Source organism: Physella acuta, unplaced genomic scaffold, assembly GCF_028476545.2.
Source record: "Physella acuta isolate Inbredline_101_S28 unplaced genomic scaffold, ASM2847654v3 ptg000486l, whole genome shotgun sequence".
NCBI classification, from domain to species: Eukaryota; Metazoa; Mollusca; class Gastropoda; family Physidae; genus Physella; species Physella acuta.
In genome coordinates this window covers 576,918-601,010 of record NW_026732005.1, presented here as the reverse complement: position 1 = coordinate 601,010, position 24,093 = coordinate 576,918, and the positions used below count along the sequence as shown (strand labels likewise).

The 24,093-nt window shown below is 38.8% G+C and overlaps 1 protein-coding gene across 1 annotated transcript in view; it reads right to left on the bottom strand.

Annotated features, from left to right (window-relative positions):
- Positions 1-24,093, bottom strand: part of LOC131944234 (multidrug resistance-associated protein 1) — a 44,725-nt gene that overhangs the window by 6,465 nt on the left and 14,167 nt on the right. Inside the window, exons 17-33 of the mRNA XM_059304773.1 lie at positions 23,277-23,361; positions 22,892-22,961; positions 22,146-22,272; positions 21,629-21,805; positions 20,970-21,137; positions 19,983-20,178; positions 19,224-19,314; positions 18,398-18,629; positions 17,264-17,369; positions 15,007-15,132; positions 14,340-14,410; positions 12,979-13,107; positions 11,992-12,102; positions 6,156-6,355; positions 4,940-5,063; positions 778-879; positions 57-203 (exon numbers count right to left, since the gene is read on the bottom strand). Coding sequence (XP_059160756.1) covers positions 57-203; positions 778-879; positions 4,940-5,063; positions 6,156-6,355; positions 11,992-12,102; positions 12,979-13,107; positions 14,340-14,410; positions 15,007-15,132; positions 17,264-17,369; positions 18,398-18,629; positions 19,224-19,314; positions 19,983-20,178; positions 20,970-21,137; positions 21,629-21,805; positions 22,146-22,272; positions 22,892-22,961; positions 23,277-23,361 — 2,262 coding nt within the window. The remainder of the gene's footprint in view (positions 1-56; positions 204-777; positions 880-4,939; positions 5,064-6,155; positions 6,356-11,991; positions 12,103-12,978; positions 13,108-14,339; positions 14,411-15,006; positions 15,133-17,263; positions 17,370-18,397; positions 18,630-19,223; positions 19,315-19,982; positions 20,179-20,969; positions 21,138-21,628; positions 21,806-22,145; positions 22,273-22,891; positions 22,962-23,276; positions 23,362-24,093) is intronic.

Genomic DNA, 24,093 nt, shown 5'->3' with positions numbered 1-24,093 from the left:
GTGTGTGTGGGTGGAGCAGGGTTTCTGAGTGTGTGAGTGGGGCAACTAATGCTCACTTTTTCGCCTCCTTTAATGGTGCACGTGACGTCCTTGAGCACAAGTTCAAGTCCTGGCCTGTACCGTGTCATGTACTGCTCAAACTTCAGATGCCCAGAGGGCGGCCAGTCCTGTGGGGGTCGGGCGTCTGGCTTGACCCAGTCGGCCTAACGCGATAAATCAAACAATACATCAAGAGAGCTTTAAGGCCCTAGTGTAAGGTTAGGTTGACCCAGTCAGCCTAACGAGATAAATCAAACGATACATCAAGTGTAAGGTTAGGTTGACCCAGTCGGCCTAGCGAGATAAATCAAACAATACATCAAATGTAAGGTTAGGTTTGACCCAGTCGGCCTAATGAGATAAATCAAACGATACATCAAGAGAGCTTTAAAGCCCTAGTGTAAGGTTAGGTTTGACTCAATCCGTCCCAATCAGGATAAATCGAACATGGATATGGGCGTTTTTACGTGTACTTAACATTAAAAGCCATCTAGTATTAATATCCACATTGCCTTTAATTAACAAAGCACTGGTAATCAACTATATGTTAAATACACAGAGGAATTAATCTATTTTATTGACACTTTTTAAATATATATTTGTATAAAATACTGGTGATCAAAGAAAAATAAATAATGCTGTGCAGTTAAACTGTTGATAAGGGATTTTAAAATCGATAGATACATCAGTAAAATAGTACAAGGGGAGTAACTCTTCGAAACAATTTCTATCGCTTACCTCCCTTGTCGTCTCGGTGTACTCCTTGACCCTCTCTACTGATACAATATTTGTCTCGACCTCACTCATCAAGGTCACCAGAAACTCGAAGGCACTCGTCATCTAAACAAAGATGTTTAACGCTAAGTTTATGTGTATATTTAAATTCGCTGGCAAGAAATTGTAGATGGTATATGTAGCCAAACAATTTAAACGATATATATATATATATATATATATATATATATATATATATATATATATATATATATATATATATATATATATACATTTATATATACATATTATATATATATATATATATATATATATATATATATATATATATATATATAATGTATTATTGTATTTAAAGAATAGCATTGTCTTCTATTATTTGTGTGTAAATAAAAGTGTTTATTACTAACATCTCTAGTGGTAAAAAAATTCTTCTGCTTTAAAATAAAACCAGAAAAACTTGTTAGTAAGAAATCTAAAACACGTGGAACATTCTATGTGCGAAACTAAAATATATTCAATACATCCAAGAATGTTTATACACATACACACACACACACACACACATATATATATATATATATATATATATATATATATATATATATATATATATATATATATATATATATATATATATATATATAATACACATACATAGGCCTACAATCTTGCATTTTTAAAAGCGTTTAAATTGCTTATAACATTTAAATTTTTTTAATCAATAATTACTTCCCATTAATAATTTTTTGTATTTCAAGGGAAAAAACCGTGGATAATGCATACACTTGGGAAACAGTTACATAAAAGTTAATTTAATATAAAATTTATGAAAAGTGAATTTTATGTGAAATTTGCGTTTAAAAAGTTAAATTGTGGCGTTTTGTCTTGTAATTAAATTAAATAAAGTTTAGGGATGTTATTAAACTATATTCGCGATAAAGAACATTTAGCTGAGATAAAGATATCACTTAAATAAATATAAACTTTTAAATTTGTAAGCGATTTCAATGGTTTCTCTTAGAGTGGATCTAAACAACAACTTAATTATAATTTTAAAAATTACTTTTAATATCCTTTTCACTTCCTCCCGGAGTCCTGACACTGTAATTTGACCTTCACCCCTTGTACTGCTATCTCTTCAATTTTTATAATCACATACATGACATCATGTAAATATTTATTATGAACATTTGCAAAACCTTTCGCTTTCATTTGATGTTGGAAATTATGTAAAGAATTTGATGTTGATGTACTTGTTTTAATTGCAAATAAAAGTATTATTAATATATATATATATATATATATATATATATATATATATATATATATATATATATATATATATATATATATATATATATAAATTTTTAAAAAATAATATTACTTTCCTACCAAACAAATTCTCTTCTCGGTCTTTGAACTAAAATGAAAGTGTAATTTTTGTTACGTCGTTTCCATATAATAGAAATGAAGCCATATTTGTAACTGATACACGAAACACAGCTATTATTGTTACATATACATATCACAGAATCAATGTGTGAACAGTTTTTACTTTCTCGTATATACGAAGTATAGAGAAAGTATTGTAATCGTGCAAAAAAAAATTGGAGATTTTTACAAATCTCGACGTTTTACACCTCACTGATACGGAAAAACATAATTTTGCAATCTTGTCCGTATGTCCGTATGTCTGTGTGTCTGTCTGTCTGTGTGTGTGTGTGTCTGTCCGTGTGTAAACACGATTACTTGAGTACCGTTACAGCTAGGTTGATGAAATTTCATATATAAGTATTTTATCAAAATCGTAGATCCGTATCAACTTTTGAGCGATTTCCGATAACCGGAAGTGGTACTTTTCCTACTTTGAATTTTTCAAAAACCTATAACTTGAGTACTATTTCAGATAGATAAATGAAATTTCACATGTAAGTATAAGATCTAATTATCTACCTTCTTTTAAATTTTGAGTAATTTCCGTTGACCGGAAGTAGTAATTTACGCTACTTCCGATTTTTCAAAAACCTAATGTAAATTTTTAAAGTACTAATAATATTGCGCACTATTATGCACTTTTTTTTTGGCGTTCACTTGGTGTGCAATTCTTTTGTCTACGAGATTTTATTCTATTTTTAACTTTAAGTATTTAAAATGGATTAAAAATCATGTCTATAGCTCGAGTTCCCATCCCCTGTTATTTTATATAAGAATATTCGAGAAAGTTTTGGGGAGATCACTCCCGGTTTATTTACTGAACATTTTAAGATCGTATGAATCATTTAGAAATGCAAGAATTCTTCTCATTATTCATCAGTTATGCTGCCTATATTATTGGAAATAGAATGTCAATGAAAGTTCTTATTCTTTCAGTTCGTTTTCGAATGCCTAGTACTTTTATTTTTCGCTTTTTCATTAATTGCACGTTAAGATTCATCTAGCACACAACGGATACGTTTCAAGCGGCAATGATTTTAAGATTCATTTTACTTTATTTGTCTGTAGTGCATCTTGATCTCAAACATCTCAGAGGTTATGGTAAAATGGGAAAATATCCGTTTCATTTCCATTCAGTTTTGGATTAAACCTTTGTTGCTTTTTCTATATAACTCCGCGACATACTGCTATTTTAAACCAAGTTTTTTTTTTCGTTTGAACGAATGGTCATGATTCACCTGCTGTCCAGGAATAAGTTTTAAGCTCATCTTTCGATTCTAAGACATGATTCACATTTCCTTAAGGCTATGGGCGTACCTCATCCAAAATGCATGCACCGATCTTCAAACAGACGGGTATTGAGTGCACCTGATTTGTTGTTTTAGCCAAACAAGTAGACCTACCTCAGCTGAAGAAACAAGTAGACCTACCTCAGCTGAAGAAACAAGTAGACCTACCTCAGCTGAAGAAACAAGTAGACCTACCTCAGCTGAAAAGTTACCGACATTGGCATATTTATGAACCATTGAGTGACTTCCCCTTAATTGCGCTCGGTACTTTTACGTTTTTCATAATACCAGATCTTGACCAAAGTAGAGATGGTCAACCATCCGTACAAACCATGCATAAGTTTTTCTACTTTCATCCTCCTATCTCAAAAGCTTATTTATCTTCTCCGTAATAACTTCACTTTTTGTAGTGGTTTTAAACCACCACTCAATAGTAACTCTACTGAAGTATCATCAAAATATTGGATTCATTAAGATTTACTTACACTTTGCCACAATTAAATGCCTTATTCGTATGACTAAAGTTACGGAAACTTCATAGAATAGTATGATACTCATACAGACTGAAACTTGCACATTACATATGCATCAATCAGACGCATTAAACAGTCGGCCATTTTAATCAACCATATCTGTCTGACCTACTTGCTCAACCACTGTGACGTCCACAAAAACTGGATCTTCGTCTCGTCAACATGCGTCATTAGAAGCTGACGTAATTAACCTATGACCCCGAATATGCCATGTTTCACCGTTATGGAAATATGGACAAAATTAAAAACTTTATTTTTAATTAAAAATGCATTAAACCTAAAAATGTAATGTTCTCGGTTGTTGTTTTTTTTATTTATTTTACTTAAAATTGTTTAGAATAGAAATTGTTTTAACGTTGATGTCTTAATTTAACTAAAAATTGGTTTTTAATTCACTGTCCGACAATAATTTGACAGACTAACAAAATGGTTCAAATTAAATTAGAATCTAATGTCGTCCAAAATTGTGAACATTGTGATTAAAATAAAGTTAAACAAGAAACTTGAGTCAGCCAAACATACTGACAACTAACAAAACACAACTTGAGTCAGCCAAACATACTGACAACTGACAAAACACAACTTGAGTCAGCCAAACATACTGACAACTGACAAAACACAACTTGAGTCAGCCAAATATACTGACAACTGACAAAACACAACTTGAGTCAGCCAAACATACTGACAACTGACAAAACACAACTTGAGTCAGCCAAACATACTGACAACTGACAAAACACAACTTGAGTCAGCCAAACATACTGACAACTGACAAAACACAACTTGAATCAGCCAAACATACTGACAACTGACAAAACACAACTTGAGTCAGCCAAACATACTGACAACTGACAAAACACAACTTGAATCAGCCAAACATACTGACAGCCTTCAAACGTGTCTCACCTGTGTGGCGTATGACACTGACAGTCCCACAATCCCCGTGTCTATGTCGGTGCTGGCGACAGCAAATATGGCTGCAGCTAGCACCACAAGGTTCCCGAGGAACTGGAGGCGGAACCCCAGCCATCTGTGGTAAACAAAATTAGGGAAACGTTAGCTTGTTGTCCTTATGTTTACTTGTGTTAAACTTTATGTCCATTGGTAAATTAAGCAACAACAACGTTAATCTTCGCCTACAATAGGCTGCAATAAGATTTATATCAAAATAATGCCGTAGGTTTTTAGACAAAATTTTGAGGCTTTCAATAATTTCAAACACTAACCCAACCTATTGTCCTAAACCTTAAAATAGTTTCCACTCATTAAGTAAAACCTGTTGTGTAGCTTATGTTTTCGTGATGTTAAGAACTCACATATGGAGTAGAGTGCATCTGTTTCTCTTTTCTCGTAAAAAAAGGAAAGTGTGGTCAACACAATGCCCAGCCATCTTTCCTCTCCCCATACGTGTTACATGACGAGATTCTGATTAGAGCAATCAAGAGTTCTTCCGCTTGGCCGTACCAACACAATAACCCTATGTTTGTATATATTGTACAGTACAAAGTAATCCTAGCTTGAATCCAATCTAGAACTGATATCGGAGCTAGTGTGTTTTGACAAACGAAAGTCAGACAACTCAGGTGTTCTGGTTTTACCAAAAGCAACAAATTATATGTTGTACAGAAAAGGGAGACAACACACGTGTTGTATAGAACAAGGGCAATAACTCATCAGTTCTGACCAGAGTAAGGGCGACATATCACGTGATGTGACAAGAAAAAGGGAGACAACTAACGTGGTGTGACTAGAACAAGAGCAACAACTCACGTGGTGTGACTAGAACAAGGGTGATAACTTACGTGGTGTGACTAGATCAAGAGCAACAACTAACGTGGTGTGACTAGAACAAGGGTGATAACTTACGTGGTGTGACTAGATCAAGAGCAACAACTAACGTGGTGTGACTAGAACAAGAGCAACAACTAACGAGGTGTGACTAGAACAAGGGCGATAACTAACGTGATGTGACTAGAACAAGGGCGATAACTAACGTGGTGTGACTAGAACAAGGGCGATAACTAACGTGGTGTGACTAGAACAAGAGCAACAACTCACATGGTGTGACTAGAACAAGAGCAACAACTCACATGATGTGACTAGAACAAGGGCGACAACTCACGTATTTGCGGCGATGCCAGCGAAGTAGAACTTGAAGTTGTGGTCCACCCTGTGTTTTGACTCCTGTACGAAGCGCTCCTGCACCCCGTAGCCCCGGATCGAAGCCGCGCCAGACAGGGTCTCTGAGAAGTGCGTGTAGATGGGGGAGCGGGTGATGGAGTCGATCCTCCTCAGCTGTCTCGACGTCGGGATGTAGGTCACCTGGGGTCAAGGTCAAAGTAGGGTTAGACATCTATAAGGGCGTTAAATAAACGAGAGGAAGTGTGTATTTCAGGGATCAGTTGTAAGTTTACTAACAGGGGCAGACTTATTTGTGAAACTAAGACCGTTAGCGAGAAAAGAATAAAACATTTTCTATCAATGTCTGGATTTTTTTTTATTTCTTATACAAATGTTCATACATTTTTAAAATGGTTTTTTTCTTTTGGAAATGTTTATGTTATCTATCAACCATTGTCACAATTATACACACGATGTTTGCTGTTCTCTTGGTGTATTAAGTGTATGTTTACTTATATTACAGGACTGGTTAATCTAATTTTCTTCTAAATGAATCGAGAACAATAGGGTCGAAGAATATATTTTCAAATCGACATTTTCCTGTGTTCATATTTCTCTACATTGTAGAACGGTTTAGTTCAAATTTGTTAACACTAACCTTTTCAAACATAAAGCCGCATTTAACAAATACAACCCTTTAAATTTCCCATCTCTAAATGTCCAGGTATAGAATGTATTGTAAATAGAAATCAACCCCACCTGTATAGGCAACAAATCGATCACGTTTACCTCACACTGAAACTGTATTGTTACATTATTTGAACTAAATGAAAGCATGCAATGACTGGGATGGCATTAGCCCATTACGACACCCACTGAGTCAAACATCCAATGGACCAATCAATAGCCGTCTCTCTAATTGTTGTGTTAACCAGCGATGTGACGCGGGATTCCATTGGCTCATTAGGATGCGTAGTGTCATGTATGTTGTGCTTATGTTGTTGGCTTCTATGAACTGACCTACGTGTAAACACACTCCACGGATAGAACATTCTCGAAAACTGACATTATTACATGGCATGGAAGTGTTGTTTGGGTAACATTAATAGTGATCCGTCTATTTTAGTTCAAAATGTGTAAACGTAATTGATTAACATTTAAAGTATGTATCGTATTATTTTGCTACGTCGATTAAATTTGGAGAAAAATTAAATTACATTCTATTAAGGCCATTGATTAATAGTTTGAATGTAAAGTAATATTACATGTAAAGGTATTCAATTTTAGTAAATAAATATGTGTGCGTGTTTAATATTTTAATTTTTAATTAGATGTGTAAAATATTAGCTGAATGGCTTGGTTATTAAATGTATACATATTTGGAGTTGGGATTTCAGTCTTGATGAACTATGGCAACACACGTGTGCCAGAAATTTTAAATGTTACAAATATAGAGTCAGAAATTTGGAGTCACCTGACTCAGCTGACTCGACTTGTGTACGATGTCCAGCGCCAGGTCTCGGGCCCGGTCAGCGAGAGAAGGAACTACGTCAATGACGTCATCTACATATTGTTCGACTCTTGGACAGAAACAAAGGCGTTAAACCTGCAAGTTTTTCTAGCTCAATCGGAACCTGACGTTAAATTTGTCGTGCTGGACATTTTAACTGTCATACAGACAAATTGGTCTGTCATATCTCTGTCTTCCAACATCAAGTCCGTGTTTTTGTTGTCTACGTCACAAGACTACGTCACAACGCTCCTGACTACCGTAGGCTATGACGTCAGATTCAGATGGACGGCCTTGAGGCATGTGGCCGAGTGGGTAGTCGTCACACCCTGCGACTGTTTGTGTTTTATACACAAGCTACAATATCGGCCAGATTTCAACACCTTTATCTTTACATCCGGCGCAAATGTTCTATTTATAGCCCAGTCTTCACGAAAACCAAACATCGACATTGTAGCAAGATTTAATATCAGTTCGGGATCCGCTCCTGACATAACAACGGATCCAGAGCTATTAATAGCGACACATCAGGGGAACGTAACTCTCACAGACGCCGTGTCTGAGCTGGTGACGTCACGAAAACTCAGGACGCACGCGCGAGTCTACCTCAGCTCGCAGAAATCTTCACTGGATGGCCTTGACCTCCCCGTGTCCGTGTTCGTCCCGGATGCCGATAACGTCACACAGTGCCACGACGGCGACTGCATGCAGTTGAAGAATGACGCGTTCCTGTCTCTGGTGCGGATGTTGTCTGCCATGCTAGGGTTCGGGTATCACGTGCTGCAGGTGGAGGACGGGGGGGTTTCCGGCGCCGTCACGCATGAAGGCGCCACAGGAGTCACAGGTAAGTCAAAAACGTTCCTTTTTTCCCTTCGCGTCACAGATTAGTCGAACAAGTTCCTTTACCCTGGAGTCACCAGTAAGTAGTCAGCTCTTTCTGTTATTGCTGGTCAAACACTAAACATAGACAAATATTTCACAATTGACGAGTTTTTCATTTGTTCACTGCCTAATTGAAACATTCCCGTATAAAAATTTCTTGAACAACATAACCTGGCAAAAATTTCCTTTAATCATAGGCCATCTGGTCAGACGGGAAGCGGCCTTCTCCATGTCGCTGTCCATGATCGACAACCGCCTGGGCCACATCGATTACGTCCCCTCCCCCATCAGCCTCTGGTCCAACAACATCCTCTACAGACTCCCCACCCCCGGGAACAGTCTGGACACGACCCTGCTGGACATCGTGTCCCCAGAGTTTGTGGTTTTCCTGCTCGGCCCGCTGTGTTTCACGGCTGTGGTGGGCGTGGTGGTCCATGTGGCCACCCGCTCGTGCACGTCAGCCAGCCCACAGCCACTCACACTGAGCAGTTTTAGGTAACTGGTTTATTTTTAGTTTGGGTTCAAGAGATTTGAAATTAGATAAAATCTACGACCAGTTATCGGTTTGTTAAAAAACACACTATAAATGTGTAGATTGTACATAATAGTTTTATTTTAGGATTAAACTATAAAAAATTGATTTGATCATGAAATATATTAAAAATAATTGATGGCTTAATTTAATTTATAGATTTTGATACATTGTGAGAAATGTTTACTTTTTTACATATATGTGCTGTTTGTGGCTAGTTCTCGATCCAATCTTTATTTCAATCAGAGTTTAAAACTTTGCAGAGACCTTTGGAAATTCCCTGGCCACTGTTGTCTTGACGAAGACAAGGCCTGCGCTAGCCAATCTGGCAGGATCCTCAAGGCGTCATGGGGAATTTTCTGGATCATCGTGGGCAGCGCCTACAGCGCCTACATGACGACCACCTTCGCCGTCAGGTCAAGAGAGTTGACCTTGACCTCCCTGGACGACCTACTGCAACACCCTGAGATGCAGCTGGGCATCAACAAGAAGATGACGGCGTTGATGACGCTGCTTAAGTCGTCTGCTGATGACCCGGTGCTGTCCCGCACATGGCGGAAACTTCTAGAACTGAACTCCACCAACCCCATGACGTTCAGCGAAAACTTCACGTACCACGTGGAGAAAGTTCTAGAAGGGAACTACGCCTTCGTGACTTCACGAAGGCGTAGTTCCCAGCATCAACCTCGACTACATCGGCCTGCCCACACGCTGCTTCTACCGAGACGAGCTCTACCGCTCTCTGCTCAACCTCCAGGAACTACATTTGACCTTTCAACTCCACGACTACCAGCCCGCCAACACTGCAGCCACCAAGGTCAACGACCAGGCGCCAATAGGGTTTTCTAGAATCGTCCTGCTGTTGTGTGTGGTGGCGGGTGGGGCGGGGTTGGCTGGGTTGTGTTTGGTGGCTGAGGTTGTGTTAGCCTGGATCCAGCGACTCAGGCAAAGATGTTAAGACAGTTGTATCGGCGCCGGTCAGGTAAAGTTAAAATTGCTGATGCAAGGTATGTATTCGATCTCTAACCGTATATTGGCTATATGTATACTGAAATATGGGAAATTATAATTCTAATCAATGAAATCTGATGGTGTGTTAAAGTCGACGGACACTAAAAAAGATAATTGATCAAATGGTTCACTAGTATATATCAGATTTCTAAAATATAACGTTATCATAACTCTAATCTTCTTGCCTATGCAGGCCTCAGTCAGACTAAGAAGCTTTGCAAAACGCGATTTTAAGCAAATTGTGTTTAATATCGATTTTAACTAAAAAAGTTCCACTAAAGAAAACATGCTGGGAATAGATAAAACCACGTAACAAGGATGACATGGAGCCATTAACCTGGATGAGATAGAACTATTTTACCTGTATGAAATGGATTCACTTACCTGTATGAAATGGATTCACTTACCTGTATGAAATGGCTTCACTTACCTGTATGAAATGGATTCACTTACCTGTATGAAATGGATTCACTTACCTGTATAAAATGGATTTACTTACCTGTATAAAATGGATTCACTTACCTGTATAAAATGGATTCACTTACCTGTATGAAATGGATTCACTTACCTGTATGAAAAGGATTCACTTACCTGTATAAAATGGATTCACTTACCTGTATAAAATGGATTCACTTACCTGTATAAAATGGATTCATTTACCTGTATAAAATGGATTCACTTACCTGTATAAAATGGATTCACTTACCTGTATAAAATGGATTCACTTACCTGTATAAAATGGATTCACTTACCTGTATGAAATGGATTCACTTACCTGTATGAAATGGCTTCACTTACCTGTATGAAATGGATTCACTTACCTGTATGAAATGGATTCACTTACCTGTATGAAATGGATTCACTTACCTGTATAAAATGGATTCACTTACCTGTATAAAATGGATTCACTTACCTGTATAAAATGGATTCACTTACCTGTATAAAATGGATTCCCTTACCTGTATAAAATGGATTCACTTACCTGTATAAAATGGATTCACTTACCTGTATGAAATGGATTCACTTACCTGTATGAAATGGATTCACTTACCTGTATAAAATGGATTTACTTACCTGTATAAAATGGATTCACTTACCTGTATAAAATGGATTCACTTACCTGTATGAAATGGATTCACTTACCTGTATGAAAAGGATTCACTTACCTGTATAAAATGGATTCCCTTACCTGTATAAAATGGATTCACTTACCTGTATAAAATGGATTCACTTACCTGTATGAAATGGATTCACTTACCTGTATGAAATGGCTTCACTTACCTGTATGAAATGGATTCACTTACCTGTATGAAATGGATTCACTTACCTGTATGAAATGGATTCACTTACCTGTATAAAATGGATTCACTTACCTGTATAAAATGGATTCACTTACCTGTATAAAATGGATTCACTTACCTGTATAAAATGGATTCCCTTACCTGTATAAAATGGATTCACTTACCTGTATAAAATGGATTCACTTACCTGTATAAAATGGATTCACTTACCTGTATGAAATGGATTCACTTACCTGTATGAAAAGGATTCACTTACCTGTATAAAATGGATTCACTTACCTGTATAAAATGGATTCACTTACCTGTATAAAATGGATTCACTTACCTGTATAAAATGGATTCACTTACCTGTATAAAATGGATTCACTTACCTGTATAAAATGGATTCACTTACCTGTATAAAATGGATTCACTTACCTGTATAAAATGGATTCACTTACCTGTATGAAATGGATTCACTTACCTGTATGAAATGGATTCACTTACCTGTATAAAATGGATTCACTTACCTGTATAAAATGGATTCACTTACCTGTATAAAATGGATTCACTTACCTGTATGAAATGGATTCACTTACCTGTATGAAATGGATTCACTTACCTGTATGAGTATGTAGATGATGGCCAGAGGGACCATGACACTCAGGAAGATGGGAGTACCGTAGGAGATGGTGACGATGGTGGTCAGGACACGTCCCAGACAGTTCAGACTCTGTGGGTGGAGCAGGTACATGCACAAGGTGTTAGATCAGTTCTAGTAATCAAACAGTCTAACGATAAAACAATTCAATTCGTCTTGCAATCAACGAATAATACTTAGCAATTGATTTTGCTAGTTTGTACTAAATATACAATATTTTGAAATAATATTCAGTCGCTGTATATCCTGAGTGTCTAAAATAAATATAACTCGGGTTGTACTACAACAACTTTATCATAATAAACAACAACAAAATGTGTAACAAAAATATCCTACAAAATGTCGCATTACTTAAATATTTACCAAAATGTGTAATTAAAATGTCTAACAGAATGTCCAGTTACTAAAATGTCCAGATTTAGGTAACGAAATGTCGTGCAACTAAACTGTCCAACAAAATCCCGTGTAACTAAAATGTCCAGATTTAGGTAACAAAATGTCGTGTAACTAAAATGTCCAGATTTAGGTAACAAAATGTCGTGTAACTAAAATGTCCAGACTGAGGTTACAAAATGTCGTGTAACTAAAATTTCCAACAAAATGTTGTGTAACTAAAATGTCCAACAAAATTTCGTGTTACTAAAAATGTCCAGATTGAGGTAACAAAATGTCGTGTAACTAAAAATGTCCAGATTGAGTTAACAAAATATCGTGTGACTAAAAATGTCCAGATTGAGGTAACAAAATGTCGTGTAACTAAAAATGTCCAGATTGAGTTAACAAAATATCGTGTGACTAAAAATGTCCACATTGGGGTAACAAAATGTCGTGTAACTAAAAATGTCCAGACTGAGGTAACAAAATGTCGTGTAACTAAAAATGTCCAGATTGAGGTAACAAAATGTCGTGTAACTAAAAATGTCCAGACTGAGGTAACTAAATGTCCACCTGTTTCATGGTGGCGGGCAGGGAGTTGTCTATGACCTCCACGTCACGTGAGAACCTGTTGACGATCCTGCCGCCAGGGGTCGTGTCGAAGAAAGACATGGGTGACCTCATCACGTTCTCCAGCATCAACTGGGGGGGGGGGAGAAAAAAGCAAAGTTCATTCTACTTGTGTCAACAAATTACATGGCTGGTTGTATGGTCTGTCCACATGTCAATACACTTTATGTATGATGTGTCAGTGTGTGACATTTTGTTAGATCAAACACGTCAGACCGACATTTTCTCTGGTCTATCAGTATGTCCACGTGACATTTTGTTCCGGCTATCAACGTGTTAACGTCTTAATTAGTCTAACCTATCAATACGTCAGAGTGACATTTATTTATATCACTTGCTTAATTAACTTTTTTAAATTACTCAGTTGATATTTTGTTAATGTTTTGTTGATGTTTAGTTAATGTTTTGTTGATGTTTTGTTGATGTTTTGTTGATGTTTTGTTGATGTTTTGTTGATGTTTTGTTAATGTTTTGTTGATGTTTTGTTGATGTTTTGTTGATGTTTTGTTGATGTTTAGCTGATGTTTTGTTGGTGTTTTGTTGATGTTTTGTTAATGTTTTGTTGATGTTTTGTTGATGTTTTGTTAATGTTTTGTTGATGTTTTGTTGATGTTTTGCTGATGTTTTGTTGAATTGTTTAGGTAGAATCTATTTTCCATCACACCAGAAAGATTGTCTGCGCTTCACTTTAGTAGCTAGCATGGACGAATAGTGAATTATGGTTGTATTGATGACAAATCAACCAATCAACCATTTAACCAGACAATGAGCGAAGTGTTATACAGTTGACCTATCAACCTATCAACCAATCAACCTATCATCCTATTAACCAAAGGTTGAGCCAATTGTTATATAGTTGACCAATCAGCCTTTCTACCTATCAGCCAGGCATTAAGAAAAGTGTTATACACGTAACGATCAAACTATTAACCCACAATCAATCGACCTATCAACCAATCAACAAATCAAACAACCAATCAACCTATCAACCAAGCAACCAATCAACCAATAAACCAATCAACCAATTTACTAATTAATCAATCAACCAAGCAACCAAGCAACCAATCAACCAATCAATCAATCAATCAATCAACCAATAAACCAATCAACCAATCAACCAATCAACCAATCAACCAATCAACATATCAACCAATCAACCTATCAACCAATCAACCTATCAACCTATCAACCAATCAACCAATCAACCAATTAACCTACCAACCTACCAACCTACCAACCTACCAACCTACCAAACTACCAACCTACCAACCTACCAACCTACCAAACAGACATAGCCCACCCACCTGATGGAGTTTTCCAGCAGCGTCCGTCATCTTGAAGGCAGAGATGAGGGCAAATATCAGGATTAAAATACCTGGCCAATTAGAAACTTCATTAAAATACCTGGCCAATTAGAAACTTCATTAAAATACCTGGCCAATTAGAAACTTCATTAAAATACCTGGCCAATTAGAAACTTCATTAAAATACCTGGCCAATTAGAAACTTCATTAAAATACCTGGCCAATTAGAAACTTCATTAAAATACCTGGCCAATTAGAAACTTCATTAAAATACCTGGCCAATTAGAAACTTCATTAAAATACCTGGCCAATTAGAAACTTCATTAAAATACCTGGCCAATTAGAAACTTTATTAAAATACCTGGTCAATTAGAAACTTCATTAAAATACCTGACCAATTAGAAACTTCATTAAATTACCTGGCAAATTAGAAACTTCATTAAAGCAGCCTCTACTTATCTAATTAATACAACTAAATAGCTAAACCAAATTCCATTGACACACCATTACATTTCCTAATCATTATGACGTGACGTTCAACAACGTCACGGTTGTCATGGCAATCCCAGTTACTGCATTTATCATTTACTTCAGGTGTTTGGGACAACTATTGCACCTGTGATTCACCACAAGTTGCCACGACAACGCCCCCCCCCCCCGGGCTCACCTTGACCGATGCCACTGGCAGCGTACACCCCCAGGTAGAGGTTCCCCCGGTCCTCGTACTCCTGCTCACCAGACCGTGACGTGTTCAGCAGAAGATCGTCGTCCGTCCACATGCTCAGCCAGATACCTGCAAGGTCAGGGTCAAATAGAGCACGTGTCAGCCACGTGACGTATATAGCACGTGTCAGCCACGTGATGTTTCAACAGCCAATCGTATGAGGATCAACATAGCTTTGTCTAAAAACTACATTCTGCAATTTTGACTTAATATCTTCAGAATAGTTCATCCACTTGTCGTTTTGAAAAGATCGCAAAAGAAATGAGATTGAGTTCGGTAATATTTAAAGTATTGTATCTGTTTGATAACAAATAATTTAAAACATTAAAGAATAAATATATTTGAATACATAAAAAACTGGCTTTTGTGTTAATAGACTTTATTTTACCCTCCATTTTGAAAACTCCACATTTGTAAGTAAAATCGTCTGAATTCAGTTTTATATGTTCGCCATTCGTTTATATTTGCTTCAAGCATTCTGGCAAATCTTATGTAACTAAAAATATGATAACAACCGTAACGAATGGTTAGAGGCTAAGAAGTGTTTGAGGTTCAAATAAAAGAGGACCTGAGAAGACGGAGGCGGCTGAGTACATGGTGTAGGTGAGTATTGAGGTTCAAATAAAAAAGTTTGACCTGAGAAGACGGAGGCGGCTGAGTACATGGTGTAGGTGAGTATTGAGGTTCAAATAAAAAAGTTTGACCTGAGAAGACGGAGGCGGCTGAGTACATGGTGTAGGTGAGTATTGAGGTTCAAATAAAAAAGTTTGACCTGAGAAGACGGAGGCGGCTGAGTACATGGTGTAGGTGAGTATTGAGGTTCAAATAAAAAAGTTTGACCTGAGAAGACGGAGGCGGCTGAGTACATGGTGTAGGTGAGTATTGAGGTTCAAATAAAAAAGTTTGACCTGAGAAGACGGAGGCGGCTGAGTACATGGTGTAGGTGAGTATTGAGGTTCAAATAAAAAAGTTTGACCTGAGAAGACGGAGGCGGCTGAGTACATGGTGTAGGTGAGTATTGAGGTTCAAATAAAAAAGTTTGACCTGAGAAGACGGAGGCGGCTGAGTACATGGTGTAGGTGAGTATTGAGGTTAAAATAAAAAAGTTTGACCTGAGAAGACGGAGGCGGCTGAGTACATGGTGTAGGTGAGTATTGAGGTTCAAATAAAAAAGTTTGACCTGAGAAGACGGAGGCGGCTGAGTACATGGTGTAGGTGAGTATTGAGGTTCAAATAAAAAAGTTTGACCTGAGAAGACGGAGGCGGCTGAGTACATGGTGTAGGTGAGTATTGAGGTTCAAATAAAAAAGTTTGACCTGAGAAGACGGAGGCGGCTGAGTACATGGTGTAGGTGAGTATTGAGGTTCAAATAAAAAAGTTTGACCTGAGAAGACGGAGGCGGCTGAGTACATGGTGTAGGTGAGTATTGAGGTTCAAATAAAAAAGTTTGACCTGAGAAGACGGAGGCGGCTGAGTACATGGTGTAGGTGAGTATTGAGGTTCAAATAAAAAAGTTTGACCTGAGAAGACGGAGGCGGCTGAGTACATGGTGTAGGTGAGTATTGAGGTTCAAATAAAAAAGTTTGACCTGAGAAGACGGAGGCGGCTGAGTACATGGTGTAGGTGAGTATTGAGGTTCAAATAAAAAAGTTTGACCTGAGAAGACGGAGGCGGCTGAGTACATGGTGTAGGTGAGTATTGAGGTTCAAATAAAAAAGTTTGACCTGAGAAGACGGAGGCGGCTGAGTACATGGTGTAGGTGAGTATTGAGGTTCAAATAAAAAAGTTTGACCTGAGAAGACGGAGGCGGCTGAGTACATGGTGTAGGTGAGTATTGAGGTTCAAATAAAAAAGTTTGACCTGAGAAGACGGAGGCGGCTGAGTACATGGTGTAGGTGAGTATTGAGGTTAAAATAAAAAAGTTTGACCTGAGAAGACGGAGGCGGCTGAGTACATGGTGTAGGTGAGTATTGAGGTTCAAATAAAAAAGTTTGACCTGAGAAGACGGAGGCGGCTGAGTACATGGTGTAGGTGAGTATTGAGGTTCAAATAAAAAAGTTTGACCTGAGAAGACGGAGGCGGCTGAGTACATGGTGTAGGTGAGTATTGAGGTTCAAATTAAAAAGTTTGACCTGAGAAGACGGAGGCGGCTGAGTACATGGTGTAGGTGAGTATTGAGGTTCAAATAAAAAAGTTTGACCTGAGAAGACGGAGGCGGCTGAGTACATGGTGTAGGTGAGTATTGAGGTAAGGAACAACGGCAGGCCGATGGCGCGGAAGTAGTGGAGGTAGATGGCGAACTTCACCTGGATAAAGGTAATATCATACAGATATCATTATAAGGTAACATCATACAGGTAACATCATACAGGTAACATCATACAGGTATCATCATACAGTGGATACATCAACGTTACCATCATACAGGTACCATTAGACAAGTACCATTATACAGTAACGATCATACATTTATTAAATACAGTTACCGTCATACAAGTACCATCATACAGTAACCACATTCATGTTGTGAGTGCCTGCCCAGAGGCGTAGCGAGGGGGGTGGGGGGACATATGTACCCGGGCGCCGACCCTAGGGGGCGCGAAAATGGGTTAGAAAAAAATTGAAAGCTCATTTTAGTTGCAGTTTTGCATTATAAATATAAAAAAAGTATGAGGGTGGGGCCAAATTGAAAGTTTGTCCCCGGGCGCCTGGGAAGGGTCGCTACGCCTCTGTGCCTGAATTACTTTAAGGAAACAGCTGGGCAAGGTGCTGACCACACTATGCCTCCAATGTCGAAGTCATTGAAACAGATAAACTCTACTTCATCTGAGCCAAATGTCCTTGGCATGAACGTGAACAAATAACGATGATGAATTCAGCATCAATAATCATCATCTCAATTTTTCTAAATACCTTAAAATTTATAACCTTTGGTTTATTTTTCTCAGTGTTTCATATTTCCATAAGTCCTGCTTTCAAAATTAGCGAAATAATTTACATGAATCGCACCTAAACATTATTTCTACATATATTTTGGAGCTTGTAGCCAAGCACAGATTCCCTAACGATCTATAACCCCTTTTCCTTGTACATATTCACACAGAAACCATATGTTGCCGAAAGAAAAGTTAGATCTGCACAAAAGCGTAGCGACCCTTCCCGGCGCCCGGGGACAAACTTTCGATTCGCACCCACCCCCCCCCCCCTCGCCTCGAACTTTCAATTTGTTTTTCCAAACCTTTTTGGCGCCACCCCCCGCCCATCCCCCACCCCTCGCTACGCCTCTGGATCTGCAACAGCAGACGTGAGTCTCAGTGAACTCCACGTGACATACCTTCCCGGCAGCCCCCGTCTCATCCTCGATCAGCCGCTCCCCGGCTATGGCGGCCGCGGACGACGCCCCAGATTTGTGCAAGGTCAAGGATGACTCCATGTCCCCCAGGAGGTGAGTCGCTGACTCCATGAAGGAGTTGTCCCGCCTCCTTCTCGACTCCAGCTTGGACGACTGACGCTTGGGTCTGGGTCGCTGCTTGTGACGCGCCGACCCGGACAGGCCGCTCAAACTTCTGGAGACAGAAAGATGGTGGGTTAGAGACTACAGATACATCATAGGGTTTCTTTCGGAATATTCTTCGGATGGTGTGTGTGCGGGGGAGGGAGTGGGCTCTTTTTCTAGACGAAGCAAACGCTCATTTCTTTAAAAAGACATGCTTTAACCAATTATCCCTACCACGTGAATTTTCCAGTCACCCCCCCCCCCCACCCGAATAAAATACCTGAATGAAACCCTGGTCATAGAGTGTGAAATAAAAAGCTAACCAATATGTCGGATAAGGGCTGCTGTTTCGTCCGTTTTGATGGGTTAGACATTACAGTAAGAATGCGACACGGTGATAAGCTTGTTTATTCAGTTGAAACAAGATTTTAGTTGTGTATTAGATGGGTGCGGTGGGGTTTTTTTTAAACAATGCAATGCGTAATCTATTATCGATGTTATTGTTTAACAAAGTACATCGAAATTTATTAAAATGTGAATAAAACTGTAGAACCATGGTGTAGGTATCAAACCAGGAGCGTGCTGGTTGTGAGGCCGAGAAGAAAATCATTTAAAAAGTGCCTCAACTACCAGACCATCAGTGAAGGCTGTCAGCTGGACTTACTTTTCTCTGTCGTCTGCTGACGAGACCCCGTCGATCACGTGACCAGTGATTGATTCCACCCTCTGCAGGACCGATCGTTTGATGGCTTCAACTGTAGGCAGGTGAAAAAGTCTTATGTCACTATGTATGTAAGCTGTATGTAAGCCCTTAGGTTCAATAAACTGATTGCATGAAAATGTGTTGAGTTAGCGAAACAGAAAGTGAAAATTTTCCCCCAAACATTGGTCTTCTATTAAAGGGACAGAGTAAAAAATAACCAGCTAAATATTGACCATAAATCAGATAGACAAATTTAAACAAAATAACTAACTTAAAAGTGTCGACAAACTAAAATAGTGACATAATGAAAATGACCTGCTATAAAAATGTGATTACCTTAAGGAGTCTATATAAGTATTACTAGAACGACCAACAAACAAAACGACCTACCACCAAAAAGACAAACCAACAAAACGATTTACAAACAAACCAACCACCACCAAAATGACCAACAAACAAACCGACCAACCACCAAACCGACCAACCACCAAACAGACGAACAAACAACCCAACCAACCACCAAACAAACCAACCACCAAACCAACCACCAAACCAACCACCAACTTGACCAACCAACCCCCAAACCAACCACCAAACCAACCAACCCCCAAACCAACCACCAAACCAACAAACCACTAAACCAACCAACCACCAAACCGATTAACCACCGACCACCAACTTGACCAACCAACCCCCAAACCGACCAGCAACTTGACCCACTCTCCGAGTCCGTGTCCGTGTCTGTGTCCGTGTTCTTGTCCTGCTGGATGTACTCTTTCAGGAACTGGGCGAAGGCGCCGTCACGTGACATCAGCTCCTCGTACGTCCCCTGCTCGCTGATGACGCCATTGGTCATCACGATGATGGAGTCGACAAACGGCAGCCACTGGATGCCGTGCGTCACAAGGATGCGGGTCTGGAACCGTCAAAACGTCAAGTTAACGTCAGGTAAACGTCTGGTTAACGTCAGTTTAACGTCAGGTTAACGTGAAGTGGGATAACGACCTTAAGTTTTAGTTTAGTGCAGTAAACGTCTCATGTTAAAGTTTAGATATCCATCAAGCTAAATTTACGCTGGATCGACATAATTAATTTAAAGTTTAATTAGCAGTGAATGTCCCAGATCATGAACAACAAACCAACGTTATAATGTGTATATTATTTTCTCCCAACTGCGTGAATTGTGTGTGTACTTAAAGTATACAATCAGGTTTAACTATCATTAATTAGGGCGTTTATTGAAGACTCAATGAGAGGCTATGCTGATGTACATGACTCATAGACCATCGTGTATGTGACTTAAACTAAGTGAGTCAGTTAGTACTCTTTTGTTTTGTAAACATCCAATTAGTCGTCAAATTCCAAAATTCCCTTTGTGTTGATTTCACCAAAAAATGTTACATGGCATCCTTTTAACCCCCACCCCTTAATATAAATCATCATTATCTTTTCCTGTTCGTGCGCAAGACACATGGGGAAGATGAAATAGAGTTCATATGCTTCAGAAACTTCGGCATATGAAGGGATAGTGTGGTCAGCACTATGCCCATTCGCCTTTGTTTTCCCAAACATGACTTAGGTACCCATCAGAGCAGGCTGGACTCAGAGAAATTCTACTGACGAACCCGGATTCGAACTCGCGACTTTCAGGTTAGCAGCCTAGCTCCCCATATAAACACTCCACTGACTCTAGACTAGACGACCTACCTTGTCTCTGAGGAAACCCTTTGGCCCGATGACCTCCTGGAAGATGTGCTTGCCCACGTGACTGTCCACGGCGCTAAGTGGGTCATCCAGTAGGTAGATGGCGTTGTTGCTGTAGACAGCACGTGCTAGCGACACGCGCTGCTTCTGCCCTCCCGAGATGTTGATGCCCTGGAGGGCATTAAAACAGATTATGTAATCTATATCAGGGCACTAAAGCACATTTTGTAATATATATCAGGACATTAAAGCACATTACGTAATCGATATCTGGGCATTTAACACATTATTATATAATCTATTTCAGGGCATTAAACAAATTATGTGTTCATTATTTTCGTCTCTTACATTTTTAAATATAATTTTTGAGGGGGCATTGAAAATGTACATTTCTTTGTATTTATTCATTTTATTTATATTTTCTAATTATTTATTCATCATTTATTTGTTATTTGTTCATTTTTATTCATTATTAATTTATGTCTCTGATATTTTAAAATATAATCCCTGCGTTTCTAATAATTCGCCTTTCATTTTGTTATTTTTTCATTACAAAAAATCACTTTATTATATTTTTTAAAAACGATGTTAGAATCATTAATTAGACATTTAATCGCTCTAACAGTTCCCAGCACAATTAGCTCCAGCGAGACCAGACTGACCTTTTCTCCTATTTCCGTCATGTCACCTCCCGGCAGAAGGTCAAGGTCTGCCTTGAGTGCGCACGCATCCACGACCTTGTCGTATCGTCTGCGGTTGTATTCCGAACCGAACAGGATGTTGTTCCTCAGTGTGGCATTCTGGATCCACGCCTCCTGCGGCACGTAGGCGATGGAATCCTGGGAAGTCACGTGAACAGTTGCATTTAACATTACTTTAATTACTGGAAATAATTTAATTTAAGTATTTACGAGTTCAAAAACAAACTAGTAAATCGTCTTACAATTTAGTTCGTTTGACTGATCATTATAAATCTATTACAACAAAACCTAATGCCACGATATCTCCAACAAAACCGAATTCCATGATATCTTCAACAAAATTGAACTCGATAATTCCGTATGTCCGACTATTTAATTTACTTAGCGCTAAAGTTAACGTGTGAGCCAAACGCTGGTGGCTCGACCACAAGAGTCTCTAGAAGGAACCACATCAGCATGACGTCAGCGAATGACCTACTTTGACTGTGACGTTGCCAGATAATTTCTCCATCTCCCCCAAAATGGCGGTCAGTAGAGATGACTTGCCACACCCCACAGTCCCCACCACGGCGACCAGACTGCCGGGCTTGACCTCCATGGTGATGCTGTGGACACACCGTATAGCGTTGTGTGCGTTTTAAAAAAGTTACCTACCGTTGTATTAATCACAGTTTAAATTTAATTTATTTACATACTAAAATTATTTGTTATTTTTTAGGTGTAATCATACATTTTATGAGGTATGATTTTAACATGTAAACCGTATAAAATATGAACAGCAGCAAAGAATTCGTCACATAACAATACATAACATCACTACACATCACCAACACAACATCATCACTACACACACCATCACCACACACTAAGATGAAATCACAACCACATAAAGCATGACCACCATCAGCACGACCACGGCCGACATAAACAAATATCATCAGTCTACAACAGGGGTCGGCAACCTTTTGAAGCGGAAGAGCCAAAAGTTACAATTTTCAAAATTTCCCTGGTTTCAAAGAGCCACTAACATTATTTTTATTTCAAATATTTTATTTATTTATTAAGATTATTAGTATTTGTTCAAGGAGCTGGAGAGCCGCATCTTGATAGCAAAAGAGCCGCATGCGGCTCGCGAGCCGCAGGTTGCCGACCCCTGGTCTACAACACACGTTGAGCATTCATCATACCATAACTCTAGTCAAATCAACAACAAAGGGAACTAACTTCCTCAGTGTCGGAGTCTCCTGCTCCTTGTCCCAAGTAAACTCCCCATTTGTTATCTTCACGGCGAACTCTGTTGAATTCAAGTCAATAAATTACACGAATCAAGAGTAGGTTCTATAGATGTACACCAATTAATAATGAGTTTACATGTAAGCTTGTATTATACTGTATATAATCATTGTCTTAAAATACCCTGAATAAAATCAATCTTTATTTGAATAAATTTTACTCGCTCATTTTACACGCAATTATAACTACTATAAAGAAACAACTAGTATTCAAGTTGAATTTTTTCTTTAAATAAAATACAAAAATTAAGTTTTAATAACTATGTGACAAATGGCTAACTGTATGCCAGATGACTGAAATATGACAGCTGACTCACCTGACCTGGGATCCCTGGTGACAACATCAGGCTTGATGTCGTCGGTGTTGAGGTAACGTGCCAGACGTGTGATGGCGACACCTGCCTGTGGGTGGAGGTTCGGGGTGGGGGGGGGGGGGGGAGTGAGAGAAATAACATTTAAAAAAAAAAAAAAAAGTTGTTCTATATTCTAAGAATGCATATTTTACCTATATCCTGCCTACATCACCAAAGTGAGTTTATTGATGTCAATGACCTAATACCGCAATTTTGGGATCATCAAATGTCAATGACCTACCTGCGTCAATTGTTTTGACCTAATTGCACCAATATTTGTATAGCTGATCAGACTATCAATACAACAGATCAACGACCTCCCTGCACAGTCAAGTAAACGACCTACACAACAGATCAACGACCTCCCTGCACAGTCAAGTAAACGACCTACCTGCTCTAACAGGTCACTGACCACCCTGCTCTAAAAGGTCATTGGCCTAATTGCACCAACGACGTATCTGTATTCATTGATCAACTACCTACCTATACCAACAGGTCATTGACCTACCTGTACCAACAGGTCATTGACCTACCAAATCCAACAGGTCATTGACCTACCTACCCCAACAGGTCGTTGACCTATCTACACTTACAGGTCAATGACCTACCTACACCAACAACTCAGCGACTCACCTGTACCAACAACTCAGCGACTCACCTGTACCAACAACTCAGAGACTCACCTGTACCAACAACTCAGCGACTCACCTGTACCAACAACTCAGCGACTCACCTGTACCAACAACTCAGTGACTCACCTGTACCAACAACTCAGCGACTC